The sequence below is a fragment of the Podarcis pityusensis genome (assembly GCF_964106645.2).
Source record: "Podarcis pityusensis genome assembly, chromosome: 4".
Classification (NCBI taxonomy): Eukaryota; Metazoa; Chordata; class Lepidosauria; order Squamata; family Lacertidae; genus Podarcis; species Podarcis pityusensis.
The window spans coordinates 28,567,961-28,593,393 of NC_138027.1; the positions used below are offsets into that span (position 1 = coordinate 28,567,961).

Genomic DNA, 25,433 nt, shown 5'->3' on the forward strand with positions numbered 1-25,433 from the left:
AAGAATTTGAAGTCTATAAATTGTATCATTAAAAAAAAAAAAAAAGTACCAGTAGGAGGAGTCGTTTCCTGATAACAGTGAAACCTCTCTCTCTGCCAAAATCCAAAGTTTTATGAAAGCTCAAATTCTCCAGTTAGGATGGTAGCCCTTTATTGATGTGGGCTGGTAATATGAATCTGCATTTGTGGAGTGAAAAGATAATGTTTAAACAATGATTAAAAGGAAGTGATTAGAGACAACACAGCTGTAAAGAAAGGAAGTATAGATCATGAAAAGCCTAAACAAACAGCCATCAGTATGACACAAATAAATAAAACAGTAGGCAAAGCTATCCTAAGCAGGACATGATGTTGAATGGAGAAAAAGCTGTCAAATAAAATGTCAGCTGAAATGCATGGTGCCAGATAAAAAGAGAAAATAAAAACTGAAGCAACAGGAGTGATTCTAGCTCAAATGATAAGGTTAAGTAAACACCAACTAAAAGTGAAACTGGATATTGAATGGTAGACATGAGAAATAATAATATGGAAAGGAAAGACTTTAGAAGGGAGTGGGGAAATGGGGGTGGGGAATGATAAAAGAGCTATACGATAATGAAATGAACAAACCTTTGAAACAAAGAGATTGAGACAGGACTTGCAGCAATTCAAACCAGAGGAGAAAGTATTCTTAGAAAATACATATTTCAACATCAAGGACATGAAAAGTGATTATCAAGTCATGGTAATTAAGTATGGTATGGGGATATTTAGAATAATGAAGGAAGAAAGCACATGAAGTGATTGGAACAATCTACAAGTGTACTTCTTTCAAAAGGTTTGTTCTTATCTGCTAACACATCAATTTAACTCCTTGTAGTACATTTTAAATGATTCGCAGAATGCCTCTGCTAAACATTAAAACAATGATCCTAGCAAGTTATTTCAACTGAAAAGCACGCAGTTCAAAGATTATACTGAAACTCAACATTATTGATTTCAGAAGGAGTTTTGATTCCCTTTCTCACTGCCAAAACAGGTATTTTATTTAAGACAAACGAAAACACAGGTACAACTCCACCTCCTAAAACAAAAAGTGATTTCAGGTAATATTGAGGAAGAAAATGCGTAACATCATTGAGTTGAAAGGGAGTTTGAAAGTCATCTAGTTCTTCCAGTTCCATGCAAAATGCAACTACACTATCCCTGATATTAAATTCCTTCAGTGAGGGGGGACCCACCACTTCCTGAGACTGTCCCACTCTCTAATAGTTCAGAGCTAGGAAGGTTCCTCAAACATTTAGTTGAATGCTGCTTCCTGCAGTTTCTGCCTATTGGTTCTTATCCCACCCTCTGCTGCATCAGAGTACAGATCTCCATCTTCTGCCCGACAAACATGTATTTATGTATATACCATTGCCCATGTCTTCCTTTCTCGAAACTAAGCTTAGTTTCCTGGTTCCTCACCCTCCTGGCCATTCTCCTCTGGACATACTCCACTTTTCCATTGTCCTTCTTAAAATATGGCACCCAGAACTGGATGCAGTACTCCAGATGCAACCTGAATCACACAGAACAGAGTGAAACTATGACACCTCATGATGTCATAGCCCTAGGCTTCTCTTATGTAGCCTAAGATTGCATTAGCTTTATCAGTGGCTGCACCACACTGCTTGCTCATGTTCCGAGTCACTAAAACTTCTAGATCCCTTTCACACCTATTGCTTTGAAGTCAGGTCTTCATTATTCTGTACTCATGCTTTTGATTTATTTTCATTTTCCTTAAATGCAGGGCTTTGCATTTATCTTGGTTGATGTTCAGTGTGTTTATTTTGCCCAGTCTTTCAGCTTCTCAATATCATTTGGATCTAATGCTGTAAGCTTTCCTGGCCCTCACTCAAACTCAGGTTTCTGTTTCTGCCAGAAATTTAAATATGTAAATCTAAGCGTTACGATGGTTAAAGTGCCAGTCGGTGAATTGCATGGTTAAGCACAAGCTGAGATGTGGATCCAACGAGTGACAAACCCTCTGTCTCTTCCTTTGAAGAACAGGGTGGGCATAAGCTTTCACACAGCGAACAATAGGTTTCTCTGGTCTGGGCAAGCAAACAGATGCTTCCCAGAGTGTGCTGGACCTGTGAGACTTGTTCGTGCCAGTGCTGGCATCTCCATGTATCCAAATTACTCTCAGGCATCTCCTCAGGAGAAAGTTCCTTACTGACAGGAGTGACAGGAGGAGCTGGCAGCATGGGCAGCAGCTATCCCTTTAGGGACGCCTGTGGGACACCTGTCTGGCAACCCACTTGAACCTTCCCCAGGATCTATCTCCTGATTCTCTCAATCACCAGCCCCCTCCTCCAGCTGAGACATTTCTTGAGGGCCCAATTTCACCTCCCTCATCTTGCTTGGACCCTCCCCTTGGTTGTCTAGCTCCAGCTCCTTGATATCCTCCCCTTCCTATGCAGGATCCTTCCATCTGCTCCATGACATCTCCACAGAGCTGATGACATAAACTATCCCTCCCAGCTCCATGTTATCTGCAGATTTTGATAAGCACTCCCTATTCACCCTCATCCAGGTCATTTATAGAAATGTTGAACAGCACATGGCCTAGACAAAGCTCTGTGGCACTCCACTTGGGACGTCTCTCCAGGTTGACAGAGAGACATTAATGAGCACTTACTGGGTATAGACATTTAACCAGCTGTGAATCCTATTAACCATAACAACCATAACATCGTTCAGCCCTGATTTTACCATCTTCTCAGCAAGAATTCTCAGTGCATAATTTTACTATATAATAAAGAAATTAGAAAATCAGGAAATGGATGCATAGTTTCTGTATCAATTTGCATTTAGGATTAATTGCATGATTAGCTTTAATTGTACTCAATAAAGGAGATGAAGAGAGGATGTGGTAGGTGAGGTGAGGTGAGGTAGGTGGTGGGCAGCAGTGCATCTTCTCCTTCTATATATTATTCCCTCTGCATACTCATTCCCCTGCTTATATCAGGGGTAGGAAACCTAAGGCCCATGAGCCACAAGTGGCCCACGGGGGTCGTTTAACCGGCCCACGGTCCACCCCCAAACCGAGCCACCTGCTCGGCGAGTCCCCACGCGCTGCGTTAAACCGTCACAGCGTGGCGTGGAGACTCGCTTCTGTGGTGCCGGAAATCATGTCTGCACATGCTGAGACACCGGAAATCATGTCTGCGCAGATGCAGATGCCAGAAATTGCGTCTGCATGCTCTCTCTCTCTCTCTCACACACACACACACACACATGCAATCCGGCCCACAGAGGGATCTCCGCTGGAGTGAACTGGCTCAGGCTTATATGTTTGTTTGCTTTAAAAATGTATATGTTCCTTTTCACATAAAATATCAAAGTGGTTCACAATATACACAGATCAGTAAAATAAATAAATAACAAAAGCACCCAGATGAATAATCAGTGCATAGTACAGAAACTACAGTAGCCAGAACCAGGAAATTTATAATATCAGTAGTCAGGAAATACTAGAGAAAATAGGTAAGTCTTCAACCCTTTGTTGAAGTACCTCACCATTGGTAATCTCCTGATTTCTATGGAGAACTCATTTCACATAGGAGGTGCCATGATAGAGAAAGCCAACCTCTGCATCCTGACCAACCATTCCTCAGTAGGCTGCAGTGCAGTCATCCGTAGTCCACAGTGACCTGGGTAGATTATGTGGAAATAAGTGAGCTCATAGATAGTCTAATTCCAAGGGGCTCAGGAATTTATGAGGTTATCATTGCATGGCAACAGGAGATAAGCTATCTCTGTTCAGCAATGGTCATAGCAGCATAGGAGCTTAAGCTGCCAACTGCTGCTCCTCACAACTGAGATACAGCTACAGAGATGGATCCAGGATCACCCCAAAACAACACACCTGCCCTTTCAGAGGGAGTGCGGTTATATCTAGGTGAAAAAATCATTTCTCACACCATAGCTTTTGGGGTTTTTTTAAAATAATTTTTATTAACCGACCAATCAAATCAAATCAAATCAAATCACATCACATAAATTCCGAATTACAAAGCCGAATTTTAAATTTTTTGTTGGGGGGACCCATATTTCAAGTTCCGAAGGGGATTCCAATCATCTTCTTGCTGCTGCGTTAATATCTACAAATCTGTCCAAATAATGTTCATAATTCTATCCAGTCCTATCTTGCTGTTCTCACATCTCTCTCACATGTTCGTATATTTTTCTTTTTTTCTTTATGATCTCTTCTGATAATCTCCTTAAGCAGGTAAACACCAGTTATAATCCTGTGTGAATTTTCCGTTCGTCCAATCATCATGTCGAGATGGTTTCCATATATTCCATATATAATCACTTTCATAAATAAAAGCACTCTTTCCATTATCAGTCTCGCAAATCTGTCGTCTTCTTTAGTCCCTCTGAGGAGGCTCACTCACAGTATGAAAACAAATCTATTCCTCCTCCCAGACATGAGTCTTTCGACAGAACTTGCCAAAATGGTGACGCTATTTTTTGCCGTGTCATTCCAAAGCTCTTTGTGATGGCCTGGGATTCCGATTCTGAGAGTGAACCGGAGGAATCCCAGCCGGCACAGGAGTCCCCGCCTCCAGGGCCGGCTGAACTGGGGCAAGGCCTAGATTCTGAGGAGCCTGCACCTGTGCCAGATCCTCAGGAGCAGGCACCAGGTGAAACCATTCTGGCCCCAGAGGTGCTTGAGGACTCAGTGTCTACAGGTGAGCCTTCCCCGGGGCCCAGTAACCCTTCGGCCTCTCCTGAACTGCAGAGGCTTAGGGCAGAGAGGCGAAGGGAACTGGTTTCTCCCAGGAGGAGTGCTTGCCTTAAGGCCAGGAGAGGCGGGGCTCCTGGGGGCCGGGACCGCCCCTGGCCTTAGAGAAGATAAAGGGCAGTCAGCCCGGTCCCAGGTTGCGGGAGCAACGTCGTCATTGAAGAGCTGTTTTGGCCAGCATCCAGTCCTGTTCCTCCAGTGTTCCTGTTCCCCGCCCGGCTACCTGCTTCTGATCTTCGAGTGTTCCTGTCCCCGCCCGGCTCCCTGTTTCGGACCTCACCTCGCACTTTGTGGACTATCTCCAGGCTAGTGACTTAGGACTGAACTTTGACTACGGTAACAGTAACCTTCCCCCCGGGACCAGCACACTCTTATACTTTCCACGGTCTCCTTAAAACATGCTTTGGTTAGAAAATTATCTCCACACAGTCTTAAATCCTCAGCTTAAGTCATTTAAACGGCATTTCTGACTTGTGACTTGTGGGGGGGGGGATTCTTGGTTAATCACATAGAGAAAATAAAGGAAAGTTCCCCCCCCCCCAATCCAGTCCCGTTGCCGAACATACTGAGCCTTGGTGTGTCTTCTCATGATTTATTCATGTTCCTCCGACCCGTCTTGTTTCTCAGAGATCTCTTCGGTTAGCAGTCTTTACTCCCCATTCTTCCTTGAAATATGTGCATTAGCTTCCTCCTAATTGTTTCTTTTGAAGTTGCTGCAGCTAGAGGCGCGAATCAGAGACAGTGTCCAGGAGCGCCGAAGTCCGCACAAGGGCTTTCTGCCTAGTGCCCCCACCCCCTCAAATTCGGGGGTGGTATAGGGCACAGCAGGCAAGGGCAGTCCCCCCCACACGCTTGGGGGGGGCGGGAGGCTGTTTACTCCCATCACAGCCTCTTAATTACCTCGTGTGGGTCGGAGAGATGTTATTGTCCGCCATCTTCCGATGCACCCCTAGTGGCCCCCCCCCACACCATAGCTTTTGAAACTCACAAGTGTCTAATTCATTGCCAACTTGCACATTTTTGGTGTCGTCCATGAGCTTGGTTGAGATATAACCTATTCACACATTTGAATCTCCAGCTGAAGCCCTGTTCTGAATTCTGTTGAATTGTAAATGACCATGCAGAAGTATCTTCTTAAATGTAGCAGCCAAGTTTCTTAAATTCCTTCCCGCTTAGGCTGGCAACTATTGTAAGAAAGGGTTTATTGTTCAGCAGACTTTCATGGAGTGGTTTGTTGGGTTCTGGGTCTTGGCCTAATCACTGAAGTGCACAGTTGGTGACTGACTGATTTTTGTTGTTGTTGTTGTTAATGAATTTTTATTGATTTTTAACAAGCACACATACATTCATACATTACACATATAAATCACATATTTAAGTTAGGCTCTATCGAGCCTTGGACTTCCCTCCATTCCTTTGGTGACTGACTGATTAGTGAGAATACTGGTGTACTTACACGAAGCTGACTGAGTATACACAAAGCTGATTTTCACTAGGAATGAGGTAGGAACAGAAATTCCCCTTCTCCTTTAGTTAATTGAGCATTAAAAGTGACTGGAACCCTCATCCATTGCAACTGTAGAAATTCAGTGAACATTTACGTGAATTAAATAATATTTTATTAGGAGTATTCTTTATTAAATTTCTATACAGCCCTTCATCTGAGGATCACAGAGCAGTTTACAATTTTGCAATAGTTTGCATGTTTTGCACGTGGAATTTTATTTCTGGATATTTAATAGAAGAGCTTCCTGTCAGTAATGTGTGCTTTTGGGTAATCTTTTTTGGAAACTACATAATGTAGAAAAGTTTTTAAACTCTTTAAGAAAAGCGATAGGCAAAAAAGAATTTACCCCCCCCCCCAATGATGCATTATTTCCATGACCTAAGTGCTATGTGGCAGCAGCTGAGCTGTACACTGTTTTTAATGCTACATTAACTTTTCCATTAATGCTGCTGCTGTAAAATATTAAGCCCTTAAGCAATATAAATCTGCTGTCTGATTTTTGTTGCTTGATACATTTGCTATAGTTGCTTCTTAAAATCATCACCGTTGTGTTTTCTATGAGGAGGTGGCTTTCCTTTTTGTTGTGATGTTAGGTTGGCTGGTACCTGGAGCAAAGGAGTCTTATTAACATCTCCAGAATAAATTCCGTATCAGTTGATTAAGGATCATATAATCAAAGGAACCTGCCCCATAAGCACATACAGGGCCACTGCTAAATTATTGTTATTTGGAAAGTCAATGTCTTCTCATTCTAATCTTACATTACAGTGCACATCATGGGCTCTGGAAATATGCAGCCACACGAAATCATTATCACTGAAACACATAGTGATGACACATTTTCTTATATTTCCCAACGAAGGATGGCCAACAGCCTTTTATATAATAACTACATTTTATGACTTCACCCCTGGAGGCACACTTCATTGTCTCTTGGGACAGGTGGATGCCCACAACATTTTTATCCCACTTTTCAGAGCATTATTGTCTCCCAAAGCGGTTAATACAAGAAGAGACACAGGCCCTGCCAGCAAGCTTACAATTGAAAATTACAATACATACAACTGAAGGGGATGGAGGGCAAAGGTAGAATGTTGAACTGCAAAGAACTGCCAGTTTGGGCCAGGGTGACCTTTTCTTGTTGATGTTCTTGCTTCAGTCGCAGTTGGTGGCTCTTGTTCCTTTGGCCGATGGATGGGGCCAAAGTGTCTTTTCTCCTTGTTTCTGCAGCCTCAGGGAAACTGTCAGTTAGAGCTGAGCATCTTTTTTTGGCAGGGAGTGGAGAAGAAACACCATGCTCTTTCTTTGACATCAGAACATAAGAAGAGCCTGCTGGCTAATAAACTATTTTCTTCCACTCTGTCATAGAATCGTAGAGTTAGAAGGTGAACCCAAGGGATGTCTAGTCCAACCCCTTCAGATGCAGAAATCACAGCTTATTTATAGCTATTTATACCTTCATATCTATTGATTTCTGGAAATGTGATTTGTACATGAAAATTTGATTTCTATATGTGCTGTATCTCTGTACATTTTATGCCATTTGGCCATCAGTTGAAGTTACGTAGCCATAGATGATGCTCTAGGGCAGCCTTTCTCAACCTGTGGGTCCCCAGATGTTGTTGAACTACAACTCCCATCACCCGTAGCTAGCAAGGCCAGAGCTCAGGGATGATGGGAGCTGTAGTGCAACAACATCTGGGGACCTACAGGTTGAGAACCGCTGCTTTAGGGTAACATTTCCCAGACATCCATAGTTCATGTGGAACCAGACTAAAATATAAAAAAATGCATTTAAAACAGCAAGTCAGCAGTTGATTAGGTTAGTACTTTCTGACATCTAGAGAAGCCTGGGTAAATAACTGAGTTTTAAGAGATATTTTACACACCCAACAGATGAAGTTGCCTGAACCTCCCAAAATTTGGTGCTATAACAGAAAGGGCCAGTTCTGAGAGGCTTCTGATGGCAATTTGTTGGCTGCAGTCTCCTCTGATTATTATAAAGGGTGATTTGGCCTATAGTAGTAGAGGTGGTCTGCTAGTTATACTGTACCCATATTGTTCAGTGCATTATATATCAATAATGAAAGTGTGAGCTTGGCTCGGTAACCAATAGACAGCTAGTGCACATCCTTCAGCACCAGTGTAATATGTGTGTGTCTAGATGTATCCAGTGATTTTTTTCTAAAAAAAAAAAGTTTAGGGGTACAGTGCTACCTCAGGTTACATACGCTTCAGGTTACATACACTTCAGGTTACAGACTCCGCTAACCCAGAAATAGTGCCTCAGGTTAAGAACTTTGCTTCAGGATAAGAACAGAAATCGTGTTCCGGAGGTGCGGCGGCAGCAGGAGGCCCCATTAGCTAAAGTGGTGCTTCAGGTTAAGAACAGTTTAAGGTTAAGAACAGACCTCCGGAACGAATTAAATACTTAACCCGAGGTACCACTGTACTCTCATTTTGACTCAAGAAAATACCCTTTTATAGTTCCAATCAGGAAAAATAAATACAGTAAATCGACAAAAGTACAAAGATTCACAAAATGTTTAGGGGTATGTGTACCCCTGCGTCCCCCCAGAAAAGAGCATTGGATGTTCCACTCAATATTCTAGCTGCAGCATTCTGTGCTAGCCATGGCTTCTGAACCAAGTGCAGCGGCAGCCAAACACAGAGCATGGCACACTAATTTCACACTAATTTCTTGCTTTTTATGAGACACTAACAGGTATTGAGCCGAATCTGATCACAACTGAGACAGTGACACATAGGAATAGGAGTTAATCCTTCCTCCACCTGCACAGTGGTCCCAGTGAAGATCACGCTTCTCACACTCCTAGAAAGAGGCAGCCAGTGCTAATTGCAGCTTCTCCTCCAAGAGAAAAAACAAAACTGAATTTGGGGGGTATAATTGGGATTGAGGCATAGGAATCACGGGGATCAACTGCCTTCCTATCTGCCTCAGTCATGATTATGATTGTGCACCTGCTATTGCTTTTATTTTATTTAAAGGCACACGCAATGCAATTGGCAGTTTATTTTACTGACCCTGAGATTCTGAAGAAAGACTGTGGTGAGCTGGGGTTCCTAATTGGTGGAATATGGTAGGCATGGCTATGAAAGCATAACAATAGCTGAAAAGGCAGAAACCCCAGGATGCAGTGTTGTGGAAGAAGGGAGATGAATATTATTTTGCTGGGTGCATAGGACCTGGCTGTGTGTTTCTTCTTTGGAAAGAAATTGCTGTCTCTGTTGGGAAGCAGGATGATGCAGTTGTCTGCTTTTTGTCCTGAGCATGACTTCTTTTTCAGAGAGTGAACCATATCATTTTGAAGAATGGCCCATATATTGATACTATGTAGAAGAATGATTTAGAATTCTATAATGTGTTAAATGCTGGCTGCCTTGCACCTGGTGTTGCCCAGGAATTTTTGAATTCAGTGGTTAAAACCACTGCAGTTTTGAAAGGTTCTGTCTACCATCTTGATTCAGAATGGCATCCAGTTGTATACAACATAGACAAAAACCTGCTCGTTGATCTCAGGAACCGTCATGCAAATTTGATTACAATATCTTAAGATATTTCCAGATACATAGCGAACAGGTAAACAAACAACTTTCCAAAATATAGCTATCTTCAGTACTAAGTTGCTAACTTCAGTGATGGGCATTGCAGTTGTGGTGCATTATATTGTTCATATTCTATCTTCTGTGTACAAATCTCCCAAGTTGGAGTGGTAGGAAACAATAGGGATGTGGTTAGGGGGAATAGAGAGAAATATCGCCCTTTGCCTTATGATAGATCTCTTGCATCTGCAGTGTTTTGGAGATTCTCACTTGTTGGGAGCACTTTTCATCTTCATATTGACAGGGAAATGTGAATAGACAAAATGTTACATTTTTATGGTAGTTAATAAGAATTTAGTTTACATCTTAAGTCTTTTGGCACTATGCTAAAGCTGTGAAGCCTTTATTTTATAATGAAACAAGTCTATTAGATCTTTATGAATCCTGAGGAAAACATCAGTATCTGTATTCAAAATTTAAAATGAACCAGATCTATCTGTTGAGAACTCTTTTGGCAGGGATTATATTTTCACTGTCATCTAAACTGTATTTCACTAGACCTTTCAGTACCTTTTGTTGATGAAACAAAGTTTATGAAATAAATTTCAAGATTATTTTCAGTAAAGCTGATGATATATGTTCTTTTACTGAGGTTATATCAAAAAATCAATATTTGTAAAATTGAAACAGTATAGGTTTGTATTGATCTATGTGGCTAAATCAAAACTAAAGGCTTTGTAACAGCTTTCTTAGACAGCCAGCTACCTACTAGTGGCAAACTATCAATTTTAGCTTTCTACTGATAAATCAGCTTGAAAATTGGATGTCAAATTTTTTTCAGTGAAGTAGTGATTTTTTTATGCCCTTTAACCTTCCCTTATATATTAGATAGGTTTATAAGGCTAAGCTTACCTTCCATAGCCAGTTGTAAAAAGAAGAGGAGACATTTAGATGGTATTGTTTGTATTTTTTCAGAGTTCTTGAAACCTAATTTTATTACCTCCTTTGTGTTTGCTCATGGGCTTGGAGAATAAATATTGTGAGATTAAAAAAAAAATCAACTGTGATATTTCAGATGGATCTGTCTTTGACTCTATTTCAAGCAATGGGGATCAATCTTAAGATTTCAGGAATCATTTGCTTCCTAAAGGGGGGGGCTTGATATTTTTCATTAAATGATTGATTTCTTGCTCTGGTGTTAAGATTTTTAACAACTGTTCTAACTGCCAATTACAACTGTGCAATAAGGTGTTAGTTTCTAAGATTGCATGTGCGTTTTTTCTCCTTTCCCATTTTTATAACAGAGCAGATGGCAAACGTCGTCTTAGAATGTACCTCAGTATGTTATATGGTCTAAAGTAGGCTATAAACCCTTTGACTATAAGGAATACGGACTTCTTCTGAGTGTAATGGTACAGTCCTTGATGACATTTGACAGTACTATACCTTTATGCCTCTAGTCGAGACCATAAGTTAACTTAGGAAAGGGTATTGATTGCGAAGTTTTCTGCTGGATAATTACTTCTTGCTGGAGAAAAATGTGGTGTGTATTGATCTGGATGGAAGCATTTCAGTTGCAGTTTCCCTTGGTTAACAGTGAGTGTCATCTTTCAGCCATGATAAATGGTAACTTTGTGGCTCAGTATAATTACTTTGTGGTGAAATGAACCACTCAAACTCTTCTCCTAACCCCCTTTCCCCTTATCAAGGGGCTACCACAATCTTACGTTGCAGGCCATGATTTACTGAACTAATCATTTTCTTAATAGAACAAAGTCTTCTCCTGTACGTTTTGGAGTAAATATTATTATTATTTGAAGCAAATTGCTTTATTTTGAGTCTGTAACTGTGTTTCTCCCCTAGCTCTTGTCAGTTTATCTTGACCAGAAAAGGACCTTTCCCTTAAGGCCATCTTTTGACTTCAGTGATTGGATTCAGAGAACAATTTGAATGTACAATATTATATCATGATTTCATCAGTGCAGAAATAATACTGTAACAGTCGTTTTATTCAGTAGTCCCAGAGTCAATGAGGATAGGATGGACTAAAATCTAAATAAATATAAAAATGTAAACCACAATGTCAATTTAGAGCCACAGTATTTTGATGCAAACAATGCTATAATACATGTTGCATTTTGAAAACTAATGACTCTGGTTTCATGCCTTATATTTTACAGGACTACTTACTGTGTTACAACTACTACTGTCTCATTAAGCATACTGAAGAATAGGCTTATTATTGCCTTGGATTTGTTTCCAAAAGCCAATTTTAGTGTCTAATTCTAGGTCAATGACTCTGCTCACATACAAGTCCAGATTACATACCAGGGGCAGGATCTATTCTACTGCCAATTGGCCCCATGGTTAATTCTTCCTAATGTCTAACTTTAACTTAGCTTGAGGCTATATAGTTCTTTCCCCGGTGATTAGCTGACTGAATAATTCAGTTCATTTATATTGTTGCTAAGATATTTATAGACTATACTGTGACCCTATGTCTTGCTGCTTATAGTCTGTCTAAATTTAGCAGATTTAGTCATTTTCATAAATCACCACGATTTTATGTAGGCCATTGGTTGCCATTGGCAAATTCTCCATATTCTTGATGTTAGGCTGTTTGACACAGTGTTGTAAGGAGCCCATCAAGTTCATGGCTTGAATTTTAAAATGTAATTTCATGTACACATTAAACTATGTGGAATTTTGTGGTTTGGAGCAAGGAGGTCATGTTACATTTCAACTGTGCTACCTCACACCAAAAAAATCAGTTTCGCTCCTACATAAAACAACTAAAAAGGTAAAGGTAAAGGTACCCCTGCCCGTACGGGCCAGTCTTGACAGGCTCTAGGGTTGTACGCTCATCTCACTCTATAGGCCGGGAGCCAGTGCTGTCCGCAGTCACTTCCGGGTCACGTGGCCAGCGTGACAAGCTGCATCTGGCAACTAAACTAAACTAATTTCTGCTAGAGCTAACAAAGGTTTTGCGAGGACTGGTAGCAGTGGCATTTGTTCAAGTGGTAGTGCAGTGTTGTTAGTTCTGCTACTCAGATGTCTACACCTAGCACATGGGAAGTGGATAGGCATCAGGATGGGGCCAGCAGTGTGGCCACATTGTCCCTCTCTGTGGGTGGACTCATTTCACAAGTAATATTTGTTATTTTTGGTGCAACAAACATTATGGACGTTATCAAAGCATTGCATACAATATGGATTGAAACAACCTAAGGAGAGAGTGGAAAATAAAGATTCTGCTCATGTGAATGAAATGCCTGCATAAAATGAAAGTTTATTTCTGAAGTGTGCTTCCTCTTCTTTTCACTGTTATTTTATCTATTAATATTTTATCTGTTAGTTCCTGCCTTACTTTAAAGCCCATATAAGGCAAAATTGCTTTTTTCTTCAGAAGGTATTGTGCTGTAGGTATTTGAAGTTACAATAAACTTGTGCTGATTTTAAACCATAAACCCATATAACTTCATTTCAATTTAATTGTTAAGTTATAGAACAAAACAAAATTAGTTGAAAGAAAACAAAATAAGAAGCGCATATTTAGAAGCAGCTGATCAATTTGTAAAGAGAACCACTTTATCTGTTCTCTTTTCCTTTACAAAATCCAATAAACTGCTATTATATTCCTTTTAAATGGTTCCATTACTAGGATTCTATAACAGACTAATCTCTTCATAATTATAATAAATGCCTATAATCAAAGCAGAAACCATTTAAAATAGGAAGAAAGACTGTTTTCCATCAAACACTTTGTTGTTCTCTGACCTTTGGAGCATTAAGCTACAATATAACACTACCTATAGATACAACATAGCTTTTTCAACTTAGCTTGCTCAGATAAAAATAAGTGGTTGAGATCAATGAAAATGTGGATTGACATATTAATAGTTTGTTTTTTCTTTTCAACCTTTCTACAAAGTAGGAAGAATTAAATGGATAATGACACTAGCATCTAACTGGGTATAAAATCTGTGGAATTTAGATTGCAACCTTTGTAATTTAGTTAGAATGTAAAGATTCCTTTGAAAAGAAGAGCGATATTAGAAAACTCAGTCAAAGTGAGCTGCACATACCACTGTTGCGCTTTATGAAAGTATTGTTTTCCTTAACACAAAAACTGGTATTGTATTCAGATGAACAAACAATCATTTCCAGAGATCATTTAAGTAACTGAAGGCTGATAAGATTACGGGAAATGACTATATGTGATCAGAATGGCTTTCATCTGCATTTTGTTAGACTAAGCATTGATTTCACTTTTCAGCTGTGAACAGCAAGAGGCCAGCTGTGGCCATAGGAGAGAGCAAGCAGTGAACTAGGGTCACAACAGAGAAAATGCAACACTTTTAACGATTACAGCTTAGCAAAAAATCTTCATGTTACAACCGTTTGAAAATTATGTATCCACTGGATCCGTAGACTTGTCAAAAATAGTGGATTTAAGTTCTGAGGAATTAAACCTTTGAACTGTAGTTAAATAAGTAAACATAAATATAAGGCAAAAACAAACAAAGTGGGTCAAATACAACTTCAAGGCAGAAACAACTACATTTAACTTAGTATTCCCAGATGTGTTGAAGGGAAATTTACGAAAGTATTTTGAAAAACAAATTCCCATTTGAAAGCGTTTTAGATTCAGTGAAACTAACCTTTCTTCAAACCCTTCACAGATGTCCTAAAATGTTCTAAAACTATTTTCAAACTATATTTTTAAATAGCTAGTGTTACTTAACAAACAGCCATTACTCAAAGAGCATATTAACGTACTTCCAGTCTATTGTGAATGGCGTAATACAAAATGTCTACTGAAATACTGATAGTACATGAAGTGTAGCTTTAAAGGGACACAAATAACATCCTAGTGTATAGAGTACCAATAAGATGTAATTTCTGGCAGCATATTTATTATTATATGTATTTCCACATGCAAATATGAGTGTTTTAACATTTATTTTCATTTAAAACACCATCCCTTTTTCTCCTATGCTTTCTGATAGCTTAAAATCTAATTCCTATGCTTTGTGATAGCTTAAAATCATCAAAGACACTTAAAATGCAATGAATGGAACAATAGCCATACAAATATTAAGTCACAATCTCTACCTGTAAATCTGAATTTGACAAGAGGCAGAAAGGGAAAGTGTTCATACAGGAGGAGTTGCTTTCCCAGATGCTTACATCCCAGACTATCAAAAACAGCACCTTGAAATGGGCCTGGAAACCCCAAACCAGCCAGTGAAATTGTCTCAATTAGTACAGGTTGGTTGTGTTACTGCCTTCCTGACGTAATAAGAAGGCAAGCTGTAACATTCTGGTCCACTGCCTGTCGTTTCCATTTCATCTTCAAGGGTAACCAGACAAAGGCACATAACAGCAGTTAATCAGCCATCCACTGTCCTGTGGGAAGGATCCCAAGAGAAGCAAGCAGCACTTCAGAGTCTGCACTGGCTAGACCAAGCATAGGCAAACTCGGCCCTCCAGATGTTTTGGGGCTACAACTCCCATCAACCCTAGCTAACAGATGATTAGGGATGATGGGAGTTGTAGTCCCAAAACATCTGGAGGGCCGAGTTTGCCAATGCCTGGGCTAGACAATCCCTGCAGGGCTCTTCTACCATCAGCTGCCCTGATTACTTTTATATGTTGATATTGTTCTTTGCTGTTGTTTTGATATGTATTTCTTTTAAGCTGCCTCTGAAGGACCTGTATCCTAAAAGTCAGGATCTCTTGTAAGACTTGTAAGAAAGAAAATCACTTAATTTGCATCATTCCTTCTAATAGTAAACTTAGTCCCTAATTATCAAGTGAACAGTGCTAAGAAAAAACAGTGCATTGTTTCCCCATAGTAGTGAGCCTTTTTATCTGGGAATTTTTGTGTGTGTGTGTGTGTGTGTGTGTGTAAATAAATTCAAAATTTCCTTTTGGTGCCTTCCACCTTTTTGCGGGGTGGGGTGGGCAAAATGTTGTTGCCAAAACATAACAATACAGTCCTCAGATCCTGGATTTATTCATTTTAGTATAAGCAGCTCTCATTTCTAGTCTGGGGGAAAGGGTCAAAAAAGGAACAAGAAGTTGGGCAGACTGTGTGAATCTAACAGTTAAGTCTATGAAGCCAGTTGGACCATTAAAGGTTGAAAGGGTCAGTATAATCCTAAGACATTTGCATTGTACAGCATAGCAGTTGAATGGTTGAGAAGAAGGAAGGGCTCCTCTGTGCGCCTCAAACAGCTCTACAAGCTTAAGGCTGCAGTCTTTAGTTAGGGGCCAGGGATAAACTGCAACATTTTATTGTGAGACTCTACTTGTATTTTTCTGTTAAACTTCTTTTTGATGTCTTAATCAGTTGGCTTAGAAGCCAGCAATTCATCCTGACCATTAGTAAGAAATATCCTGTATCAAATCTGGACAAATTGTCTTAGCAAGTGGTGAAGCTCAATGTGGAACAAATATCTATTCTCAAATTTAAAAAAAACCCCAAATAACGTTGTGGAGGTTTACAAATACAATGGATCTTGAGCTCAATGTAGGTGAAAGCTTCCCTTAAAAAAATCTATTGGGTGGCAATTATAAATTGGCTGTGTCACATTGGGTTGTTTTGTACAAACTAAATTATAGAGAATCTCTTTATTATAGGACAGTGCAGCAAAACACAGCAATGGATTTTGTACTGTGTGCAGTAGCTTAATCAATTTCATTGCTCTCTATGCGAAAGAATGAGCTCTCTATATCTCTACCGATGACATAGGGAAATGGATAGAAAAATCAAAGGTTCAAAGTTTCTTGATTCAGAATGCAGCCATTTGACCCTGAGTAGAGTTTCTCTTAAATCTTCATATAAATAATGAGCATTAAAAGTTGCATACTTAGTGGCAAATATTTTTATATAAGTACAATGTACCTTAAATAGCACACTGAGTTTAAGGAACTTGATCAACAAGTTGAATTGCTAGGTTGAAAACCAATACATGAAAAGTTAAGTGGTGTATGTAATAATAAGTCAAATTGTATACCCTGATCTTAATTTTATGTAGAGAGATTGTATTTGCTTTTTGAATTGGCCTATATGGTCAATATATGCACGCAGCTAATACGCTTCTTACGATTTTGGTGTCATTTTACACCTTAAAACTTTAGTCTGTTGTCCAGTAATGTGCAAAAGTTACCCACCCATATTTTGACTTTGTAATTTTAAAGAATTTCCATTTGCAGCATAATTAGCTTTTAAGTGTATCATCTATTTAGAAAAAAGAATGGACAAATAGTTGCATCCAAAGTTGTCACATATCTGACAGATTATTTAATCCACCCATTCAGTTTTCCCCACACCACTTTCTACTCTGCTCCAAAGGGTGCCTCAACTTTCTGGAGTAAATTGAGAGAATGACATGGGGAATTGGCAAAGATCACATCTTGCCTTCTGTTGGCAGAATCCTTTACTGGGTCAAAGTGCCCTACATCAGTGAAGGAGCACAGTTGGATACAACCCAAATGCATTTTAACATTTTGAAACTGTTAAAGAAAACATTTGTTTCCTTCCACTGCCATCTCTTTTGCTATCTTCACTGGAGTATGTGAAGCTGATAAATTTCATAGTGAGGGCTGTAGAATTACAATTCTGAAGAGGATTCTTCTTGTGATGTTTCTGGAGATGGAAAAATGTGTAAAGTTTCAGTGGAATTGTATTTAGGTACAGGCCATCAAAACCTACACCCATCTCCAGTACTTAGAAAAGGCTGTCCTCAACCAACCAAAAGATCTTTAACACCATGAATTCTCTGTACATCTGTTAGTAATATTCTTCTTTCCAATATGTCCCACCCATAATTTAAGAGAAGATTTATCTGTGTTCAGGTCTCCTTTTGGTGGCAAAGTTCAGTGTTCATCTTTTGAACAGTGGCAGTTTGAGCAGTCCTGCCTCTTTAAATTTCTGTAATGTTTACACTCCAGGTAACTTTAATAGCTTTCAGTAGTTACTTTACTTTTGAAGATAAACTGTTAAAAAAGATTACCTCACAAAGGCATTTGCTATTTTTACCAATACTTTCGTTGTTGAAAAGTAAATACTTTTCTGTCTCACTAGGAGTGTGTATTTAACTTAATGAATGCAAATTTCACTACAATATTTTAATGTTTTATAATTAACTAACTTCTGTGTTTTAGAAAAAAACTTAGTCCTCAAATTCCCATTACCCCTCATCTCTCCTCCCCCGTATCATTAGTCTGTGTCTTTTTCTCATCACTTTTCCTCACAGTGTGTTATAAAGCAACAGTATTCCTAAAAAATTAAACCAGCTAACCTAAACAAACACTTCATCTTAGAGTATCTTTTGCCCTGTATGCTTTTGTATGTGTGTGAGAGACTAATCCTTAGTTATTTCTTGAAAGTGTGCCTTTATTTAGTCAGAACAATATAACAGAAGCGTGCACATGTGTTATGGAATATGGATTTGTGTGAAAAGTGATTGAAATTGCTGGAATACGTTCAAACAGAATGGGAGAAAATTGATGGCTTCCTGATCCAAGTTCTACTGAAACTAATTAACCTCTGTGTTTTGTTGACTTCAGTGTGATTTTGATAGTTTCTTGAAAGTGCTGTGCCTTAATCCATGTGATCATACTTACAAGTGTTAACTGAAGTAAAGGTTGATCAATCATCCATCATGATATCAGATTTTTACCAAAGGTATATGGATATTAATTTTAATTGTAATAACATCAGAGAAGAAATATGTTTAAAAGTACAGCTGTTTTTCATTCTCTTCCTTAAACTGTAGAGGTAAACTACATTATAGGAAGCTAGAACTAATATAAAGGTCTTCTCCAACAACTACAGGTGAATAGCTAGCCAAAGGTGGTCTAACAATAGATTTTTGCAAATAAGTACATACAAGCTGAAATTTCTAAGTGGGGACTAAACATTATTACAGACCCATAGAATCTGCATGCTGAGATTATCCAGCTACTGTCGCATATAAAATAACTGTCCTCATTTGTAATGATTTGTGTGAATGAAGAAAATAAATATAAAAGGAAGGCATCAAATTTAAAGATTTTCAGTATACGTAATTAACCCGTTGAGTCTATCTCAGCATATCATTGAAACAAAGAGAATGGTAAGAATTAAAGTTTTGTATCAATGAGATTTGCCTTGATAAGACTGGATATTTTTTCTGGAAAAATATTAAACCCTCATGCTTCAGTGCATAAGACAACTGCTAACTGATAGAGGTTAAGTGCAGCCTATCTCTGGCGTGACATTTATTCCATAAATGTCAACTACAAAGTTTCTTGCACCTTCCTTGAAAACATCTGTGTTTTGCCTGTTTTCAGACTGACTTAGTTGAACCAGTTGTCCAGTTAAATGTCTTACTTGCTTTCGGGTATAGTTCCTTTGTGAGATACCAGTTCTATATATCTATCTAAATACGTCTTTATCGGCAACAGATTTAGCTTTTTCCATGTTAGTTTCTGAAAAATGAGATGCCATAATTCATTTTCTCAAGGCAAATGATCGCAATAGGCGTTTTCTTAGTGGGACTTCCCATTTTCCCACTTGCATGTCAACACCAGTAAAGTTTCTGCCAACAACAGGTTTCTTGATCTGATTGCTTACAGGTAACTATATACACTAATGTAATAAGCAATGAAGGACCAAGTCATGTTTCAAATTACTAATTTGGTTCTCTTTAAAAGGAAACTATTAGGCTTGTTAGATCTTTGTTTCAGGTTAAAAAAAAATCATACAGAATTGTGAAAAGATTTTGACTTGCTTTTTGCATTTCATTAACAATTTCTTAGTGACTTTCATATTGAAGCGACCTTCTTGCAAATAGATACTGTAGCTTTCATTGGCTAACTCTTTACTTGCACCAGCCAATGGCAGTAATATTTTCATCCCTACTGGGGGTCAAATTATATTGGTTATCACTTTTTAAAAATGCAGTTCCGAAAGTGTGCATACCAGTGCATGAAAGAAGGTGAATACAGCCCTGCAGAGGAAGGATGGAGAGGTTTTGAAATTTATTGCATATGTATAAAGTTAAAAATTTAGTAAGAGTTGTGTCTCCGGTATCTTCTGTGTTAATAACAAAGCTGTTAAGCTGGATCTGGATCTTGTCTATACAGGCAACCCCCAATTTGCATGGGGGTTGTGTTCCAGGTCACTACCCACGACAGCGGAGCACACATAAGCCCACTCTACCCTGTTCTTTCCCCTCCCCTGTTGTGTCCCCTTTTCTGGCCACTTCCTGGTCACCACAATGTGCTCGTGCACGGTTGCACGTCAATTGGACGCAGGTAAGACTTTTGCTGCCTGTATAGGGGGCCCGCCGGAATAGTCATAGGAATAATTTGCTGTCTTCCATTGTACATATCACATTTAACATGGACTTATGTCCTCACTTCTAGTTGCCTGTGCAATCTGTCCAGTAGGAAAAATAGATGTTGATAGATCAGGTGATCCCAGCCTACCCATAGCCTACAGTGGCGTTCATGGGTGCCAGTTCACTTTGAAGTTTATATATGTGGGGAGAGCAAGGTGTGTGAGAATGTGAGGCTGGCTTCTGTGCCCACTGAGTGTATAACCTACTTGTAGGGTATCTCTCTCTCTCTCTCTCTCTCTCTCTCTCTCTCTCTCTCTCTCTCTCAAATCTGTGGGCACAGGAGGGGCTAAGCACCCATCCACTCCCATGCTAATGATCCCTTGCAACTGCCTTCCCACCCCACATTCCCACTTTCACAACATTTTTTTTGTCATTATAAAGTCTAATTCTGAGAGAAGCAGGTATGATTTAAAGATGGATAAGTACTGAAACTTATTCTGTATGAACCATCATGGTGGCTCTCCAGTCTTCCTGCCCCCCTCTTTTACATTGTATTTATTTTGTGTAAAGACTTGCATTTAATACAACATTTTAATGTTGTATTTTAATTTTGTTTTTAAGTTGTAATCATTCAACTTGTTTTAATTATTGCTTGTAAGCCACTCTGAGCCCAGCCTTGGCTGGGGAGGGCGGGGTATAAATAAAAATTATTATTATTATTATTATTATTATTATTATTTATTATTTATTATTATTATTTGTGAAGGCATAAAACAGCCAAGATTAAGGTGCATTGTAGTGCCATTCATACCCTACTATATCAGTAAATATGTAATGTACATGCCAAATACTAGTTTTGTTTCCTTCCCAACCCCCCAACCCTGGTATGCTGATGTAGTAAGACAGAGGTTTAAGCACTATCTTGTTCTGATCACCCATCATATTGACATGGAACTTGTAGATAAAATAATAATAGTTAGCATTTTGTCAGTGCCATATTGCAAATTTTGAGATTCTTAACTGTTTCCATATTTAGTAACTAAATTTAATATAAATGAATGCATGTATTTGCACGTTTGGTAGGATATGGGTTAACAATGGTTTCTGAATCATTCTGTGAAACTTTAATATTGGTTCTGAATGCAAAACAGGCAGTGTAAAATGATGATGGCCATGGTTGTTAATGACTTGTTTTAGCTGGGAGCTATAAAATCATCCAAGGACTCTGTTGGTGTTGGAATAATAATTTACCTAGACAATTACCACATGGTGGAATTTTTTGCAGTTCTAATTCAGAGTTATTAATAATGAATAAAATTGCAATTTTCTCAGGTTGCTGGGGGCAATGGGGAATTATTTCAATGAATATTTCAGCACATTATTTTAATCATAGTTCCACAAAAATTCAAGTGGGCAATATTTTATACTTTTAAGTTTAGTCTGCTAAGAGACCATAATCATTAAATTGCAAAATATTTGCTCTTAGGTCCATTCTATGATTTACAATCTTTTTTTAAAAGAAACACTGTAGAAGAAAGCAAGCTGTGTCATTAATACTTGTAATTTGATGCTGCATTTGTTAATGGGCTTGCTCTGATTAATGTTTTTTTGCAGTAAGCAGAGCGGTTTGAGAAAGTTGAATCCTTAAATGCTTCAATGAAAGTAAAGAAGTACTCAAATACTGCACTTTAATAATATATGTTGTAACATTTTCCTTGTACTCACTGAAAAAAGTAAGGAAATGTTTTATTGAGCTGCTGTTCCTTCTCTGTATCCCAGTGTAGTAGACACTAATCTTTTATTATTGTTGTTGTTATTTTCTTAGCCAACTGCATGATTTCTGGCGCTTAGATTATTGGGAAGATGATCTGCGTCGACGGAGGCGGTTTGTTCGCAACGCCTTTGGCTCCACCCATTCTGAGGCATTGCTCAAAGCTGCTGTGGAATATGGTCAGTACTCATTGTAACATACCCACTCTCTTAAAAAGCTTTATTTTTATTTGTAAGATGTTTCTGAGAACCATCCACTTTACTCCCATTTTCCTTTTAGTACCTTTTTGGCCTTGCATGAAAGATGCACATAGCTACAAGCTTTGTAGGGTACTCAGTGTTTAGAGCTCCTACTTTCCGAGGCCCTTCTTATCCCTGAGAAGGAGCAGACATGTTATTCAAATAGGACCCATATTGTGTTCAGGTAAAGGAGAGGTTCTGGGTGCAGTGATTTTACTCAGTTATGGTTAAGGTTGCTAGCACTTTACTGGATACAGCAATCTGAGGTTACTATAAAGAGGAGTGTCCTGTTGGACAGGAGTACTAAGGGAAAATATATGAGAAAGTGGAACGACATCACATTGTGGAGTGGGAAAGGGGGGGGATTGTCAACAGTATGTTCCTATGCAGGATATTTATTAGCATGTCTCATTGGTGAAGGAGCTGCTCGTAGCTTCAGCAGTGTCTCAGGCTAGTAGTGGGCAGCAGGTATGAGGATGCAAGATGATGCAAAAAATAATAATTTTGTAGGTTGTGTGTCTTTGTTTCTCAGTTTGATCCTTTTATTCTGGCTTGTTTTATTTGATGCCTCAGTGTGCTAAACCGCTTTGACTTTTTTTCTGAAAAATATAAAGCAGTATAGAAATGAATTGAATGATAATAAGACCATTGTCTAGAAAGAACAATGTAGCAGAGAGAGGTAAGCCAGCCAGTTAGTTGCTATGTCAGTCAAGAAGAAGCCATCTATAGGCCAGATTTGGTCTGTGGGGATCAGTTATCTACCTCAAATAAATAAATGAATGTTCTTCATGTGTACACTCCCCCCCCCCCCCCACATGCTTAATGATATTGAAATGAACTCTAATCAATCTTTGCTATGGTTTAATATTTCCAAGTTTGCAAAGTGTTCATTTTCAGAAATGTTTTGCGATTCCACACTGTAATTAGTTCTGATTAAAATTTCCAGGGGCTTGCCCCCATAATATACAAATATTTAAAACTCACAAGGTGAGCAACCAAACAGTGATATGAAGTAGGACCTTAGGAAACATTTTATACATGTGCCTCATGACCACAGAAATCTCTACCAACAAATTAGGTTGCCCTTCTCTATAACCACAAACATTAGAAATTTGCTTTGGGAGTTTATTTTGTTTTTAAGATGTACTAAGATTCTAAAGGTTTTGCTGAAACTGCTGTATTCCACTTCAAAATTATACTTCACACATAATAATAATAATAATAATAATAATAATAATAATATTTTATTTATATCCCGCCCTCCCCCAGCCGAAGCCGGGCTCAGAGCGGCTAACAACAATAAAAGTAACACAACATTCTAAAATCAATTCATTTTAAAATCAGTTCAAAATCAAATTAATGGCAACCATTGGGCTAAAGTTCTTTGAGGATTACCAAAGGAGGGGGTCAGACTGTGCCTTCACCAAATGCCTAGTGGAACAGCTCTGTCTTGCAGGCCCTGCAGAAAGATGTCAAGTCCCGCAGGGCCCTAGTCTCTTGTGGCAGAGCATTCCACCAGATCGGGTCCATGCTATTATTTGTTCTGTGTAGATATTTCAGAGCCCTTTGATACAACTGTGTGTGTGTGTGTGTGTGTGTGTGTGTGTGTGTGTGTGTGTTCACGTTAATGTTCATGAAGTATACACAGAACCTGTGAATCACTATTTTTAATTCTGGTTTGAATTAGTAAAATAATGCTATCTTGGGGACTTTGTATACTACACTCTTAAGCGGTGCTATTTTTCTAGAAAAATAAGTGTCAGAGCTCACCATGAACTTCTCCCATGTTCTCTTAGAATAACAAAGGCTTCTATCTGAAAGGTGCCAGAGGTGAGCTCCAGCTGGAAAACAAAAAGCCCAGCTCTTAAGTATTACCGTATTATTCCCCCCCCCCCCAGGTGCGGGGCTGGGGCGGGGGAAGCCCGAGCTTCCCCCGACCCCAGCCCCCAGAACAGGCTGCTATCCGCAAGCCTAGGGAGCCCGGCGGGAAGTTGCACCGGTCTCCCCAGGTTTGCAGAGAGCTGCCCGAAGCCTGGAGCGCGCTTCGCAACGCGCCCTGGGCTTCGGGATGCAGGCAGCTCTCCGGAAGCCTTGGGAGACCGGCGCGACTTTTGCGCACCGACCCCTCTCGCTCTTCAGGCTTCAGCGAAAGCCTGCATTCGCCCCATAGGACGCACACACATTTCCCCTTCATTTTTGGAGGGGGAAAAGTGCATCCTATAGGGCGAAAAATACGGTATATAGTTACTTACTGGAATATAGGAAGCTTCCTTCTACTTCTTTAGACCGAGGGTCATCTGAGTCGGTATTGGCTACACCAGAGACAACTAATGTGGTACCCTTCAGAAGATGCAAAGTATAGCTCCCATTATCCCTAACCATTGTCCATGCTGACGAGAGCTGATGGGAGTTGTAGTCCTCAACATCTGGAGGGCACTGGTCTGCACAGACTTGCAGTGACTCTCCAGAGGTTTCAGGCAGTCCTTCCATTCCTACCTTGAGGTATCAGGGATTGCAACTGGAAGTCACATTCATAACATAGCACTATTCTGCTTAAACCGTCACAGAGAATCCTGGGCACTGTACCTTGTTAAAGGGTGCTGACCTCACAGAGCTACAGTTTGACAAACTACCATTCCGAGGATTCTCAGTGACTGTCAGATACAGTGGTACCTCAGGTTACAAACACCTCGGGTTACAAATACCGCGGGTTCCAGACTCCGCTAACCCGGAAGTAGTACCTCGGGCTAAGAATTTACCTCAGGATGAGAACAGAAATCGTGTGACGGCGGCATGGCGGCAGCAGGAGGCCCCATTAGCTAAAGTGGTACCTCAGGTTAAGAACAGTTTCAGGTTAAGAACGGACCTCCGGAACAAATTAAGTTCATAACCAGAGGTATCACTGTACTTTAGTGCTTTAAATGCAACATCTGTGAGTACAGCTTTTTGTTCTGCCACTGAGCTATATAGCCCTACCTCAAAGCTGGCTTGTGTCACACTGGGCATTTTATTTTATTTGTGTTTTATAGAGAAGAGGAAAGACAGTAAAGCGGAAAGATAGTGGGCATAATGAGACAAAACCAAATAAGAGGGTGAAAGAAGCAGGGAGGAGTGAAAAGAAGCAGTAATGTATTTGGGCTAAAATTAGGTCATGATCTGTACAGGGCGAAGACTATTGATCACAACTGTGGAGCTGTATAAGATATACATTGACATAGCTGTAGTGTCAGATTGAATCCTGTACC

General features: G+C 39.5%; 1 protein-coding gene and 1 long non-coding RNA gene across 4 annotated transcripts in view; one reads left to right on the plus strand and one right to left on the minus strand.

The window, feature by feature from the left end:
- The window catches only part of NBEA (neurobeachin), a 355,514-nt gene that overhangs the window by 154,398 nt on the left and 175,683 nt on the right, over positions 1–25,433 (plus strand). For all 3 annotated transcript variants that reach the window (XM_081004034.1, XM_081004035.1, XM_081004033.1), the window contains one exon: positions 22,004–22,128. In XM_081004034.1, the coding sequence (XP_080860160.1) occupies positions 22,004–22,128 (125 nt within the window). The remainder of the gene's footprint in view (positions 1–22,003; positions 22,129–25,433) is intronic.
- On the minus strand, positions 22,138–24,741 carry LOC308476569. Its single transcript, XR_013985965.1, has 3 exons — positions 24,441–24,741; positions 23,959–24,029; positions 22,138–22,787 (listed from the first exon to the last, which is right to left on the minus strand). It is a non-coding gene; the product is annotated as an uncharacterized lncRNA (long non-coding RNA).